The sequence below is a fragment of the Oncorhynchus masou genome, chromosome 18 (assembly GCF_036934945.1).
Source record: "Oncorhynchus masou masou isolate Uvic2021 chromosome 18, UVic_Omas_1.1, whole genome shotgun sequence".
Lineage (NCBI taxonomy): Eukaryota > Metazoa > Chordata > Actinopteri > Salmoniformes > Salmonidae > Oncorhynchus > Oncorhynchus masou.
The window spans coordinates 10,489,371-10,505,769 of record NC_088229.1 but is presented as its reverse complement, the minus strand read 5'-3'; the positions used below and the strand labels follow the sequence as shown (position 1 = coordinate 10,505,769).

The 16,399-nt window shown below is 43.9% G+C and overlaps 1 protein-coding gene and 1 non-coding gene across 2 annotated transcripts; one reads left to right on the top strand and one right to left on the bottom strand.

Moving 5' to 3' along the window:
• The first annotated feature begins 6 nt into the window (after positions 1-6).
• Positions 7-11,834, top strand: LOC135503928 (ski oncogene-like). Its single transcript, XM_064922117.1, has 4 exons — positions 7-340; positions 428-783; positions 3,798-4,028; positions 5,242-11,834. The coding sequence occupies exons 1-4, from the start codon at positions 58-60 to the stop codon at positions 5,419-5,421; spliced, it is 1,050 nt and encodes a 349-aa protein (XP_064778189.1). The 5' UTR covers positions 7-57; the 3' UTR covers positions 5,422-11,834.
• A 1,820-nt stretch (positions 11,835-13,654) lies between these two features.
• Positions 13,655-13,730, bottom strand: trnaa-ugc (transfer RNA alanine (anticodon UGC)). Its single transcript has one exon. It is a non-coding gene; the product is annotated as a tRNA-Ala (tRNA).
• Between the last annotated feature and the right edge of the window lie 2,669 nt (positions 13,731-16,399).

The window sequence follows — 16,399 nt, the reverse complement described above, 5'->3', positions numbered from 1 at the left end:
TCTGTCTCTTTCTGTCTCTGTCCGTCTCACCCTCTCAGCCTTTACAACTTTAAGACCATGGAGAACGCTGTGTCCCCAAACGTGGCCCTCACACCCCCACCCCTGACAAAGGCAGGGCCCCTGTCGCCGTCCGTGCCTAGCACCTCCCACCCCAGTGCCGGCAAGGCCCCAGGAAAGGGGGCCAGCCCCATATCCAGGACCCGGAAGAGGAGGGCCACAGGGGAGCTCCCGCACCCAGGCCACAAGCCCCCCTGCTCCCCTTCGGCTGCAGCCAGCAAGCTCCCACACCAAGAGGACAAGGACTCAGAAGTGGAGATTGAGGTGGAGAGCCGAGAGGAATGTGAGTAACTCAGAAACATGTTATGTTTGAAGTGAAAACCTCTGACACAAAACGTAACCGTACACACTCTCTCCTCTCTTTCCCCAGTCACTTCGTCCCTGTCCTCCCTCTCCTCCCCAACCTTCACCTCCTCCAGCTCTGCCAAGGACATAAGCTCGCCCGGCGCCCAGGTCCCAGTGTGTACGGTGACGTCGGCGATGTTGAGCCCCGAGGACGGCCCTCTCGCTGGGGTAGCAGCAGCAGCAATGGCGGTCGTGTTGGCCCCCGAGGGCCCCGGGCCGGGGGGTCTGGAATCAGAGTTGGAGATCCTGAGGCAGGCGCTGGACAGCGGGCTGGACTCCAAGGAGTCTAAGGAGAAGTTTCTGCATGAGATCGTCAAGATGCGGGTGAAGCAGGAGGAGAAGCTGGGCTCAGCCCTGCAGGCCAAACGCAGCCTTCAACAGGTACAGAGACCCATCAATCAACTATCCTATACCCCAATTCACAAATATATAATCAAATATCCATGAATAGGTATAAAATATACATTCATGCATTGCAGAGAAAGGCTGATAAACTATCCCTGTGTGCTGGGGCACCTTGGCTAAGATCCGAGGACCCAGAGCTAATGCCTAGGCTTTAGCCCTGTTTTTACTAATGCCTAGGCTTTAGCCCTGTTTTTACTAATGCCTAGGCTTTAGCCCTGTTATTACTAATGCCCCGGCTTTAGCCCTGTTATTACTAATGCCCCGGCTTTAGCCCTGTTTTTACTAATGCCTAGGCTTTAGCCCTGTTTTTACTAATGCCTAGGCTTTAGCCCTGTTTTTTTTACTAATGCCTAGGCTTTAGCCCTGTTTTTCTTTTACTAATGCCTAGGCTTTAGCCCTGTTTTTTTTTTACTAACGCCTAGGCTTTAGCCCTGTTTTCACTCATGCCTAGGCTTTAGCCCTGTTTTTACTAATGCCTCGGCTTTAGCCCTGTTTTCACTCATGCCTAGGCTTTAGCCCTGTATTTTTTTTTACTAATGCCTAGGCTTTAGCCCTGTTTTTACTAATGCCTAGGCTTTAGCCCTGTTTTCACTAATGCCTAGGCTTTAGCCCTGTTTTTTTTTTACTAATGCCTAGGCTTTAGCCCTGTTTTTTTACTAGTGCCTAGGCTTTAGCCCTGTTTTTTTTTACTAATGCCTAGGCTTTAGCCCTGTTTTTTTTACTAATGCCTAGGCTTAGCCCTGTTTTTTACTAATGCCTAGGCTTTAATTTCCCTGTTAATGCCAGAGGGGAAAGTGTTTTTTTTTTACTAATGCCTAGGCTTTAGCCCAGAAGTTCACTAATGCCTAGGCTTTAGCCCTGTTTTCACTAATGCCTAAGGCTTTAGCCCTGGCAGCTTACACCATGCCTAGGCTTTAGCCCAGAAGTGCTTTTTACTAGTGCCTAGGCTTTGACTTAAGCAACCACAGAAGTTTAACTCAATGCCTAGGCTTTAGCCCTGTTTTTTTTACTAATGCCTAGGCTTAGCCCTGTTTTTTACTAATGTCAGTGTGTCTTAATTTCCTCAAACTCTTAAGTGCTAGACAGAGGGGAAAGTGTTACTTTAAGCTTAAAGTGCTAGACAGAGGGGCAAACCATGACTTAAGCAACTAACACAGAAGGAACTCAGTACTGTAGCACACCATGACTTAAGCAACTAACACAGAAGTGCTCTAACTCAGAGGCCTGGCAGCTTACACCATGACTTAAGCAACTAACACAGAAGGGCTCTAACTCAGAGGCCTGGCAGCTTACACCATGACTTAAGCAACTAACACAGAAGTGCTCTAACTCAGAGGCCTGGCAGCTTACACCATGACTTAAGCAACTAACACAGAAGTGCTCTAACTCAGAGGCCTGGCAGCTTACACCATGACTTAAGCAACTAACACAGAAGTGCTCCAACTCAGAGGCCTGGCAGCTTACACCATGACTTAAGCAACTAACACAGAAGTGCTCTAACTCAGAGGCCTGGCAGCTTACACCATGACTTAAGCAACTAACACAGAAGTGCTCTAACTCAGAGGCCTGGCAGCTTACACCATGACTTAAGCAACTAACACAGAAGTGCTCTAACTGGCAGCTTACACCATGACTTAAGCAACTAACACAGAAGTGCTCTAACTCAGAGGCCTGGCAGCTTACACCATGACTTAAGCAACTAACACAGAAGTGCTCCAACTCAGAGGCCTGGCAGCTTACACCATGACTTAAGCAACTAACACAGAAGGGCTCTAACTCAGAGGCCTGGCAGCTTACACCATGACTTAAGCAACTAACACAGAAGGGCTCTAACTCAGAGGCCTGGCAGCTTACACCATGACTTGGCAAAAAACAACCGACAAACGGATGTTGCTGCGAAAGCAGACGGGGTTGACTTCCATTTTATTTTGGTCTTGGAAAGATACCAATAATTGTTTTTTGAAACGAGCGACAACTGTGTGTGTGCGATGGTACACAAAGTGCATCCTCCCAAGACGAAACATTCTTGAATGACTGTGTTCCACTTGGCTTACGTTAAGTCATTGTCTGGAGATAGAGATGAGTAACACTAACACAACAAACGTCCCAGTTTAAAACAGCAGCCAGTTGAGAGTAAGCAATCACTCTTGTTCAAAGTTGTACTTAATTTACCAGACAGGACATTTAGTAAATTGAGCAAGAAGTAGACTGGAGGATTGTAGTTGGGTTCTTTTCATCATACTTTAACGAGGTAGCTAACAAAGCTTGAGGACAGATACGCTTGTCCTGGCAGTTAGGTTCCCATGACAAGTGAGTTTCCACAGGAACGCACGCACACACACACACACACACACACACACACACACACACACACACACACACACACACACACACACACACACACACACACACACACACACACACACACACACACACCAGAAATCTGTTAGTCTCTCAGTTTCAAAGAGGAAGGAAACCTCACTTCTGTTCGCCCTCTCATCTCCTTAACCCTTGACCTCTAGTAAACACTGGGCTGTGGTGTAATAGAACAGTTTTTTTTCTTGTAAAGCTCTGTTTCTTGATCTTCATATGAATGTATCATTGACTGAAACCACTTGACTGAAACCCCTGCCACCCTTGACTTGATTTGTGCAGAACAATGTCTTCCACAATCGTAACCTTACATTATGCTTACATTGTGTTTGGGTTGAGCTTTCATAACCTTTTGTTTAACGATAGCTCTTTATCTGTTTTCCAGGAGTTCGCTATGACTTTCAGAAGGTTCAAAGTTCAACGGGGCTTCCCCAGGCTCAATGTCAACAGCTTGCTTGTTGTTTGATGTTAGTGTCCTTGAATAGGTTTAATGCCAACTCTTCCTCTGTAGGCTTATGCTAATTAGGTTACACTAACCTGTACTCAGGAATGCTAATGAGTTGACGCCAACTCAGTAATGCGACCTCTATTTAGCTCATGTGTGAACTGTTCCCTAGGAGTTGGAGTTCCTGCGATTGGCTAAGAAAGAGAAGCTCAGGGAGGCCACGGAGGCCAAGCGGAACCTGAGGAAGGAGATTGAGCGCCTTCGTGCCGAGAGCGAGAAAAAGATAAAGGAGGCAAACGAGTCGCGCGTGCATCTGAAGAGGGAGCTGGAGCATGCCCGGCAGCTCAGAGTGTGTGACAAGGGCTGCGAGGCAGGTCGCCTGCGCGCCAAGTACTCCACACAGGTGAGGACACACACAACACACACACACACGGGCAACACAAACCCAGACAGAGCAGTGTCTGTAGTCTGAGTGTGATTACATAAACACTCGGAACGGAAGCTAGCCCTCAGAGTAATTGCATCATTTTTGTCTAACACCAAGGCTAAGTCTTCTCATGGTCAATGGGGAAAGAGAAAAAAAATGTTTCCTCCGTCAAAAATAAATGGGTGTAACCCAAAGAGGAAACAGGAAGAGATGTCTAGTTCCTGTTAAGCATCATGGGAAATGTAGATTAGACAAAACAAAGGGGAGGTACACTCGATTCCTGTCTGTAGTTTCTCTAAAAAGAACAATTCCCTTTCCAGCCCTGTCATAAAGCCCTGTCATAACAACCTGCCATAAAGCCCTGTCAAAACAACCTGCCATAAAGCCCTGCCATAAAGCCCTGCCATAAAGCCCTGTCATAACAACCTGCCATAAAGCCCTGTCATAAAGCCCTGTCATAAAGCCCTGTCATAACAACCTGTCATAAAGCCCTGTCATAAAGCCCTGTCATAACAACCTGCCATAAAGCCCTGTCATAACAACCTGCCATAAAAGCCTTTATTTGAGTGAATGTTTAAAATGTTTATTGTTTTTATAGCGTTTGCAGGCTTTGGGGAGACAGCTAAGTTAGGTCTATGTCAGGGCTCGTCCCAATGTTCACTGTTGTGTGTCTCGGTTAGGGTTAGGGCTTGTCTTAACCCTGTTTCTGGGCAGGATGTGGAGAGACTTAGAGGTTTGCACGCGCAGAGAGAAGGATGTGGCCACTGGCTGTGTGTGTGTGTGTGTGTGTGTGTGTGTGTGTGTGTGTGTGTGTGTGTGTGTGTGTGTGTGTGTGTGTGTGTGTGTGTGTGTGTGTGTGTGTGTGTGTGTGTGTGTGTGTGTGTGTGTGTGTGTGTGTGTGTGTTTTTAAGAGTTTACAGCATGATATTAGGTAGTTAACAAGAAACAACAAAAAATGATGAAAGTAGACACACCAGTCATATAGCCCGGGTCCTCAGTTCAACCCTTCCCTGAAAGTAGACACACCAGTCATATAGCCTGGGTCCTCAGTTCAACCCTTCCCCGAAAGTAGACACACCAGTCATATAGCCTGGGTCCTCAGCTCAACCCTTCCCTGAAAGTAGACACACCAGTCATATAGCCTGGGTCCTCAGCTCCACCCTTAATGGTGCTTTTTGTTTGGTTCCAGATCGAGGACCTGCAGATGAAGCTCCAGCATGCCGAGGCGGATCGCGAGCAGCTCCGGGCAGACCTACTGCAGGAGCGGGAAGCCAGGGAACACCTGGAGAGAGTGGTCAAGGAGCTGCAGCGGCAGCTGTGGCCCAAGGAGCAGAACACGCCTACCCAGGACAACCCTGTCAACAACTAACCCTTCCCATGAACAACCCCGCGTCAATCCCCCACTATCAGCACCTAAAATAAAACTACGCCTGAGACCACCGAGACAGAATAGAGAAAAGTAGAAATATCAATCCTCTATGTGTGCGTGTATCCATCCTCACACAAATTGTATGAGTGCTTGGATGCATCCTTGGAAAGAGAAACAAAGGAAATAAAACTTGGTATTTTAACATGTACCAAGTTGTTACTAGTTGTTGGTATTTGTACATGTACCATGTTGTTACTAGTTGTTGGTATTTGTACATGTACCAAGTTGTTACTAGTTGTTGGTATTTGTACATGGACCAAGTTGTTACTAGTTGTTGGTATTTGTACATGTACCAAGTTGTTACTAGTTGTTGGTATTTGTACATGTACCAAGTTGTTACTAGTTGTTGGTATTTGTACATGTACCAAGCTGTTACTAGTTGTTGGTATTTGTACATGGACCAAGGTGTTACTAGTTGTTGGTATTTGTACATGTACCAAGTTGTTACTAGTTGTTGGTATTTGTACATGGACCAAGTTGTTACTAGTTGTTGGTATTTGTACATGGACCAAGTTGTTACTAGTTGTTGGTATTTGTACATGTACCAAGTTGTTACTAGTTGTTGGTATTTGTACATGTACCAAGTTGTTACTAGTTGTTGGTATTTGTACATGTACCAAGTTGTTACTAGTTGTTGGTATTTGTACATGTACCAAGTTGTTACTAGTTGTTGGTATTTGTACATGTACCAAGTTGTTACTAGTTGTTGGTATTTGTACATGTACCAAGTTGTTACTAGTTGTTGGTATTTGTACATGTACCAAGTTGTTACTAGTTGTTGGTATTTGTACATGTACCAAGCTGTTACTAGTGGTTGATATTTGTACATGGACCAAGTTGTTACTAGGACAAGCACTGAAAACGCACCTCTCCTCCACAAACTGAAAATTGGATCGGAAAAAAATATATATATATATTTAGCACAACATTTAGTTGAGCCTGTATTTTCTGAGACAGAAACTGGTGAACATTTTGGATAAAAACTTTTCTATGATAAAAAAAGAAGAAGATAATAATACAATACTTTTACAACTGGCCTGTTTTGAGACAAAATGGACGAGGAGCCAGGAAGTCGGACTGGACTCCTCAGGCGTGCCCCAGCAGGGCTTCTGCTTCGTTTCCCGTGAAGAAGTTGGAGAATTTCATGACCTTATAAGCTATTTAAGAGACTGCATAACAATGTGTAAAAAAAAAAATGTACGAAAACATTTTCTTTGCTTCTTTGTGCTATAAGAGCTTGGAGACAAAAAAAAAATGGATTTGCAAAAGATATTAACAGACAGCAAGCAAGACAAACTACCGCCAGTGCCATCATGGTTAGTTGGTGTGTAGAGGAGGCCATTCTGATCCATTGAGGAAAAGTATAACACTTGTCTACTATTCCATTAATACATCATGAAGTTTACTATGGAAGGGGTCAGAGGATTGCATTGGACGAGATGTTTTCTCTCTTTGACACAGGTGCTGTATCTGTGTGTTCTGGCACACCTCTTAGGGTGAGCATTTCATTTAGATATTAACAACAAGAGATGTTCACACAAGCACGCGAAACAGCATACACACTTGTCTTCATTATGTGTTTGTGAGCAGTTGGGTTAAAACCCAAAAGTCTTATCTTATAAAGATACACTTTGTGATCATTTTGTATCTGGGTGCAATCTGAAGCCCAGATTTGTACACAGGACTTCTGCTGGGTTTCCCCCTGGGACTGTTGGTTAAAACTAGCTGAAGCCGGCTTTACTGCTTTCCATTTGATTAGCGAGAGTTGGCATGACTTGCTCAAATGAAGATCGAAAATACAATTTTTGAATACTATGATTTTAGGGCTGGAAGTGGCGCCTTTAGCCAGAACCACAACATTTTATTTTTTAATTAAATGATGGTATGTAAATATATATATATATATGTGTTTTGTTTTTTTACAATAATGAATCGCACTTTGTCATTACAAAATACTGTTATAATGCCTTATACTCCCATTATTGTCTTCAATCTTACATTGGAGAGGATATATCCATGACAACAACAATACAAATCCAAGTGAGCATTTTGTTATTATATGCAACTCATTTAAATGCAATGTAATCATGTGTTTAAGACAAAATATTGTAAATAAAAAGAGAGAAAAGGGGTCTACATGCTTGCTTGCTGATACAGTTTGGGCTGTTGGAAAAATGTAATTCCAATCTTTTTTGGCACTAATTATACCATTTTTGTTGTCAATTAACAATTAAAGACAGTGGGATGTAGGGTTGCAAAAGAGAAAATGGCATGGGCGCCCAACTCTCCTAAAATGTGGGTATTTATTAATACGACAGCGATTCATCCACGTTCCAAGGTGTGAAACACAGTGCTTTTAGACCATTCATGGGAAGGCAGTGATTATGACAGTCTGAAGACACATTGCTCATATATTTACCAGAAAAAAAAACATAAAGAGGATTAATAAAAAATGATATAGATGATTAATAAAAAATACATTTTATAATGCTCCAGTTCAGAATGGGAACAATGCTAATTACAATGTACATTGTGTTTATGCTTTTTTCCTTTGGTTGTTGATGTTGTTGTTTTAAATGTGGGATATTTTTATGGCTTGTTTCTTATGTTCCTTTTTTTCCAATAGAAAACTCATATATTTTCATTCATATGCATGACATTTGAGAAGGTTTGCCATGCATATAGTCATTATTGGGCATTGATACTGTACATGTAAGGATTGTATTGTGTTGTACAGCAAGCCTGTCTTTTCTAGAGAATCTAACCATGTTCATTACATAGTTCAAGAAAATTAACTTTACATGTACACGCAAAAAACACAACCTGAAGTTCAAACACAATGCTGGACAACCTCAAGTGCCTGAAAGTGAGCAGAGGGTTTTCCAGATCAGGAACGCTGGCGATGAAGTAACTGTTTGTATTTGGCCTCAGTAGGAACGTGCTGAAGAGTCAACTCCACCATGGGATGTCATTACCGTCACAGTGCAGATGTCACGCCTGTCACACACAGTGCAGATGTCACGCCTGTCACACACAGTGCAGATGTCACGCCTGTCACACACAGTGCAGATGTCACGCCTGTCACACACAGTGCAGATGTCACGCCTGTCACACACAGTGCAGATGTCACGCCTGTCACACACAGTGCAGATGTCACGCCTGTCACACACAGTGCAGATGTCACGCCTGTCACACACAGTGCAGATGTCACGCCTGTCACACACAGTGCAGATGTCAAGTCTGTCACACACAGTGCAGATGTCACGCCTGTCACACACAGTGCAGATGTCACGCCTGTCACACACAGTGCAGATGTCACGTCTGTCACACACAGTGCAGATGTCACGCCTGTCACACACAGTGCAGATGTCACGCCTGTCACACACAGTGCAGACACTTGTCGACGGAGGGGACATTTTCATTCTTTCTTCTCTCTGCACTATCCCTCTGGATAGGCCTGACTTGACTACATTGCTCAAGCTACAAGATGCAGCTTTTTCCCCCAGTATTTCTAACCCAATACAGTCTAAGGCGGTAATTACATTTACTCTTCTTCTTTTTGAGCAGAAACAATTTAACGACTTATAATTGTAAAAAAAAAAAAAAAAAAAAATCTAATAAGGCATTTTGAATGATTCCTTGAATTCATTCAGAAATGTTCTTTTAGAGATATGCATGTCAAAAATAATTATAGGTATCAACAGATACCATAGCTATGCGGTATTATGAGGTTCACTCTAGGTTGTAGAAAAAGATGACCTACCATTTTTATGAGATTTGGTCTGTCTATCCAAATGTGGACATCTCTAACTAGTGAAGAAGGCATTATGTCCGAGCCCCATGTCTTAACAAACATTAGAAAGGCCAATGTTATTTAGAGACTGACACTGAGTCTGTGACTTTTGCAGACCTAAAATTGGTACATTTTATAGTTGTTTTTACACTCAAGTGAATTGATATTTGTAGTTTCCTTTTCATGGTTTTCTACAAAAAAAGGGAGAAAATGACGACATTGGCTCTTTGCTCCCAAGTAAAAGAAAAAAACGCATAAATGATTTATTATTTTTTAAATAAGAACCATTTTGCTAAATGGAGGACAAAGAAGAAGCAATAACAGTAGAACATATAAAACTAGCCAGTGTGAAGATTTAAAAATATAAGAATTTACAAGTGTAAATAATCTTTCATTTTTACAATATTGTATTATATATGTACATGGTGTTTCCTTTTTATCCAAAACAAATCTTTTCTCACAGCTGTCTTGTTTTGTTTTGGCTTGTGTTTTAATAACCAAGAACATGTTTCAAAAACAGTTATTGCAGTGCATTAGAGAATATTCTCTACATAAACATGTTGTTTATCCAATTATTTCGATTTTTATTTTACTGTAAGGTCTTTATATTGAAATACTTTTTTCACCAGTTCATCTATTTTTTACAATATATTCAATATCAGATAGTGTACAGTGCCTTCAGAAAGTGTTCATAACCCTTGACTTATTCCACATTTTGTTATGTTCCAGCCTGAATAAAACATGTTTTAAATATATGTTTTGTCTCACCCATCTACTCACAAAACCCCATAATGACAAAGTGAAAACATGTTTTAGACAATTCTGCTAATTTATTGAAAATGAAATACAGAAATATCTTAATTTACATAAGTATTCTCATCCCCGAGTCAATACTTTGTAGAAGTACCTTTGGCAACAATTCCAGCTGAGTCTTTCTGGGAACGTTTCTAAGAGCTTTCCACACCTGGATTGTGCCACATTTGCCCATCATATTTTTTTTTAAATCTTCAAGCTCGGTCAAATGGGGTGTTGATCATTGCTAGACAACCATAGATTTTCAAGTAGATTTAAGTCAAAACTGACTCGGCCATTTAGGAACATTAAATGTTTTCTTAGTTAGCAACTCCTGTGTAGATTTGGCCTTGTGTTTTAGGTTATGGTCCTGCTGAAAGGGGAATACATCTCCCAGTGTCTGGTGGAAAACAGACTGAACCAGATTTTCCTTTAGGATTTTGCTTGTGCTTAGAACCATTCTGTTTCTTTTTTTATCCTGAAAAGTCCTTAACAATTATAAGCATACCCATAACATGATGCAGCCACACTATGCTTGAAAATATGGAGAATTGTGCTCAGTAATATGTTGTATTCAGGACAAAAAGTTATTTCACTCTGTCAATTAGGTTAGTATTGTGGAGAACTACAATATTGTTGATCCATCCTCAGTTTTCTCCAATCACAGCCATTAAACTCTGAACTTTTTAAAAAGTCACCATTGGCCTCATGGTGTAATCCTAGAGTGGTTTCTTTCCTCTCCGTCATTTGAGTTAGGAAGGACGCCTCTTTGTAGTGATTGGGTGTATTGATACACCATCCAAAGTGTAATTAATATGCTCAAAGGGATGTTCAATGTCCGCGATATTCAATGTCTGTTTTTTTACCCATCTACCAATAGGTGCCCTTTGTGAGGCATTGAAAAACCTCCCTGGTCTTTGTGGTTGAATCTGTGTTTGAAATTGACTGCTCGACTGAGGGACCTTACACATATGTGTGGGGTACAGAGATAGGGTAGTCATTCAAAAATCATGTTTAACACTATTAATGCACACAGAGTAAGTCCATGCAACTTATTATGTGACTTGTTAAGCACAGTTTTACTCCTGAACTTATTTAGGCTTGTCATAACATAGGTGTTGAATACTTATTGACTCAAGACATTTCAGCTTTTCGTTTCTAATTTGTAAACATTTCGGAAAACATAATTCCGCTTTGACATTATGGGGTATTGTGTGTAAAAAAAAAAAATCTAAATGTAATCAATTTTAAATTCAGGCTGTCACAACAAAATGTGGAAAAAGTCAAGGGGTGTGAATACTTTCTGAATGCACTGTATGAATGTGTTATTCAATGTGTTTCTATGGGTTAATAGCAGTAAGGCCAAATTCAATGTTTCATCAAGTAATGGTAGAAATGGGTCACACAAGAACTATCGCCACCTCGCCGGTTTTTCCCCATCCTCATGTATATTTTAGCCCTACGCTGCTGCTAATACTATATCAACTTTACAATTCTAGAAATATTTTTATGTAAGAGGTAAATGTATGCTTTCTCGTTTATTAATGACGCATATATAGTATGAGGAAAACGCTTGGCTTATTTATCTACTCCTTCCTCTCCCTTGCCCCCCCCCATCCATCGACACCCTCTCACAACACGGACTATATTGTAAAGTAAAGGACTTTATGAGATTATGTTTGGAAACAGCTATGCTTATATACCACAGTGACTGAATGTACAGTGTATAGATGCATTAGCAGAAATAAAGTTGTTTGTCCAGATTAAATGGCCCACATTTCGTTCTTATTAACAGCTGTTATGTTTCTTGCTTGTGACCATCAGTTTGGCTGACATGAATTCAAACCCTTGACTCGGGCGTCACAGTTTCTACACAACGCAATGACTTAGAATAATATTTTTGTACAAGCGTTAACCCACCTTTTGCAACAAACAAAAAAACGCTTCGAAAGTATAGGGAGTGTTACTCAATTCACCTCACGCCCGGTAATTGGTGATACCTTGGCAGAGTTACAAAGGCATTGAGTCATTGTGTCTCACTGAATAGCTCATGAATTGAACATTAAATGCATCAAATTCAAAGATAGAGGATCTTAAGGAATCAGACAGAGAGTTAACACCATTCAGTTACAGTCCTGGTTGTGGCAGAATCACCGTTATAATGTATCTAGCTACACACTGTAACACCACCCAAAGGACACACTGTAACACCACCCAAAGGACACACTGTAACACCACCCAAAGGACACACTGTAACACCACCCAAAGGACACATTGTAACACCACCCAAAGGACCCACTAACACCACCCAAAGGACACACTGTAACACCACCCAAAGGACACACTGTAACACCACCCAAAGGACACACTAACACCACCCAAAGGACGCACTGTAACAACACCCAAAGGACACACTGTAAAACCACCCAAAGGACACACAGTAAAACACCACCCAAAGGACACACTGTAACACCACCCAAAGGACCCACTGTAACACCACCCAAAGGACACATTGTAACACCACCCAAAGGACGCACTGTAACACCACCCAAAGGACACATTGTAACACCACCCAAAGGACACATTGTAACACCACCCAAAGGACACACTGTAACACCACCCAAAGGACACATTGTAACACCACCCAAAGGACACACTGTAACACCACCCAAAGGACACATTGTAACACCACCCAAAGGACACACTGTAACACCACCCAAAGGACACATTGTAACACCACCCAAAGGACACACACAAACACCACCTAAAGGACACACTAACACCACCCAAAGGACACACTGTAACACCACCCAAAGGACACACTGTAACACCACCCAAAGGACACACTGTAACACCACCCAAAGGACACATTGTAACACCACCCAAAGGACACACTAACACCACCCAAAGGACGCACTGTAACACCACCCAAAGGACACTGTAACACCACCCAAAGGACACACTGTAACACCACCCAAAGGACACACTGTAACACTACATTTCCGCGATAAGAATGAATAGAGTCCCTAAAGGAACAACCCATGTTTTTGCTTCGGGCCGGCTCTGACTGAATGTGTGGTTATTGATGTGGGTACATAAACCCGCGAGCCACTTTGGCCGCTCATGACCAGTTCCGTTTTTTTGTGTGGCCCCCACTCCCATCAAAGTTGACCATCCCTGTAGTAGGACATTGTACAATTTGATGTAAACATCCATTGAATGTACACACACACCCTTGCTTACCAGACGTGTCCATGTGGCTTCACTGCAAGCTTTATCATACCCTTACTATACTGCTGTGTCTCTGCATGTCAGGCTTTTGACTTAAACAGTGTTTGCAGTAGTAAGGTGTTGTACTCTGGTGTGTAAGATGTGGTTTCATGTCACGGTGCAGGCTTTTATTTGAGTTGAGAGCCTCTTCCTCTCTCTGGTAGTTGTCAGTTTCCACGATGACAACTCGTGCACGTCACTTTGGTATATTGTGGGTTCTTGAATAGCTCAGGGGTCATATATATATATCCCATTTAGCAGACGCTTTTGTCCAAGGTGACTTACAAGTCGGCTGGGGCCACTACTTTTGCATATGGGTGGTCCCAGCGGGAATCGAACCCACGACACTTGGCGTTGCAAGCGCCATGCTCTACCGACTGAGCCACACAGGACCCCAGGGGTCTGAGTTCTGAAGCACAGACTCCGAGGCATGTGGGACAGATGTGCTTTCCCTGGTGTTGTTGGTCCAGTTGTGCAGGAGTGATGCTTTCCTCTGGCTGCAGTTAGATGGTTGTGTCTGTCCTTCTCTAAGGGTTCTATTCAATCAGCATCATGAAAGTTCAGCTTTACAGCGTGATTTAAATTTAAAAGGTAATGTTTACCGAGACTGCCTTCGCGGTAAATGCCTCTTATGTTGGCTTAATTGAAAATCCCGTTTACATTTCTCTCACGGAATCTGAAACGCTTCAGATTTACAGATTAAATAGAGCCCTAAATTGTCAACTTCTATGAGGGTTTTGGAGTGACAGGTGGATCGGTTAGAGGAAACATCTGTTAATTGGCTCGGCTGGATTTGGCAAAACTTGAGGTTGTGTTTCAGGTTGTCTTTGAATCGTTTTTTTTTAGGGGGGGTCGGCTTGTCTTCTGGTGTAGCTCATCTTGGGAGGCACTGTTGAGACATTCTGATGGTGTGGTAGTGTGGTTGTCACACCCTGGTCTAGTATTTTGTGTTTTTCTTCATGTATTGGGTCAGGCCAGGGTGTGGCATGGATTTTTTGTATTGTGGTGTGTTTTGTCTTGGGGTTTTGGTGTGTATGTATTTGGGATTGTAGCTAGTGGGGTTAACTAGCAAAGTCTATGGCTGTCTGGAGTGGTTCTCAATCAGAGGCAGGTGCTTATCGTTGTCTCTGATTGGGAACAATATTTAGCCATATTCTTTGAGGTTGCCGTGGGTGATTGTCCTTAGTGTCTTGATGTCCTTGTGCTGTGTTAGTTGACACCAGTTTAGGCTGTTTCGGTTTTCATTTTCGTTTATTTGTTTTGTAGTGTTTTGTATTGATTCGTGTTACGTTTGTTTTATTAAACATGGATCACAATAGACACGCTGCAGTTTGGTCCGACTCTCCTTCACCATATGAAAACCGTGACAGTGGTAGTGTGGTGGTGTTGAGACATCCTGATGGTGTGGTGGTGTTGAGACATTCTGATGGTGTGGTGGTGTTAAGACATCCTGATGGTGTGGTGGTGTTGAGACATTCTGGTGGTGTGGTGGTGTGGTAGTGTGGTGCTGTTGAGACATCCTGATGGTGTGGTGGTGTTGAGACATCCTGATGGTGTGGTGGTGTTGAGACATTCTGATGGTGTGATGGTGTGATGGTGTGGCCGGTCCATCCTGATGGTGTGATGGTGTGGCCGGTCCATCCTGATGGTGTGGCCGGTCCAGCCTGATGGTGTGATGGTGTGGCCAGTCCATCCTGATGGTGTGATGGTGTGATGGCGTGGCCGGTCCATCCTGATGGTGTGATGGTGTGGCCGGTCCTTCCTGATGGTGTGATGGTGTGGCCGGTCCAGCCTGATGGTGTGATGGCATGGCATGGTGTGGCCAGTCCATCCTGATGGTGTGATGGTGTGGGTGGTCCATCCTGATGGTGTGATGGTGTGGCGGTCCATGGTGTGATGGTGTGGCGGTCCAGCCTGATGTTGTGATGGTGTGGCCGGTCCAGCCTGATGGTGTGATGGTGTTTGTGGCCAGTCCATCCTGATGGTGTGATGGTGTGGCCGGTCCATTCTGATGGTGTGATGGTGTGGCCGGTCCAGCCTGATGGTGTGATGGTGTGGCCAGTCCTGCCTGATGGTGTGATGGTGTTGCCAGTCCTGCCTGATGGTGTGATGGTGTGATGGTGTTGGCCGGTCCAGCATGATGGTGTGATGTTGTGATGGTGTGGCCGGTCCATCCTGATGGTGTGATGGATTGATGGCGTGATGGTGTGTCCGGTCCATCCTGATGGTGTGGCCGGTCCAGCCTGATGGTGTGATGGCGTGATGGTGTGGCCTGTCCAGCCTGATGGTGTGATGGTGTGGCCAGTCCTGCCTGATGGTGTGATGGTGTTGCCAGTCCTGCCTGATGGTGCAATGGTGTCCATCCTGATGGTGTGATAGTGTGATGGTGTGGCCTGTCCATCCTGATGGTGTGATGTTGTGGCCAGTCCATCCTGATGGTGTGATGGTGTGGCCGGTTCATCCTGATGGTGTGATGGTGTGGCCGGTTCAGCCTGATGGTGTGATGGTGTGGCCAGTCCATCCTGGTGGTGATGGTGTGGCCAGTCCATTCTGATGGTGATGGTGTGATGGCGTGGCCGGTCCATCCTGATGGTGTGATGGTGTGGCCAGTCCAGCCTGATGGTGTGATGGTGTGGCCGGTCCATCCTGATGGTGTGATGGCGTGGCGGTCCATCCTGATGGTGTGATGGTGTGGTGTGGCCGGTCCATCCTGATGGTGTGATGGTGTTTTGCCATTCCAGCCTGATGGTGTGTGTGTGATGGTGTGGCCGGTCCAGCCTGATGGTGTGATGGTGTGGACGGTCCAGCCTGATGGTGTGATGGTGTCCTGCCTGATGGTGTGATGATGTTGGTCCAGATGGTGATGGTGTGATGGTGTATGGCGTGGCCTGTCTATCCTGATGGTGTGATGTTGTGGCCATTGATGGTGTGATGGTGTGGCCGGTCCATCCTGATGGTGTGATGGTGTGGCCAGTCCATCCTGATGGTGTGATGGTGTGGCCGGTTCATCCTGATGGTGTGATGGCGTGGCCGGTCCATCCTGATGGTGTGATGGTGTGATGG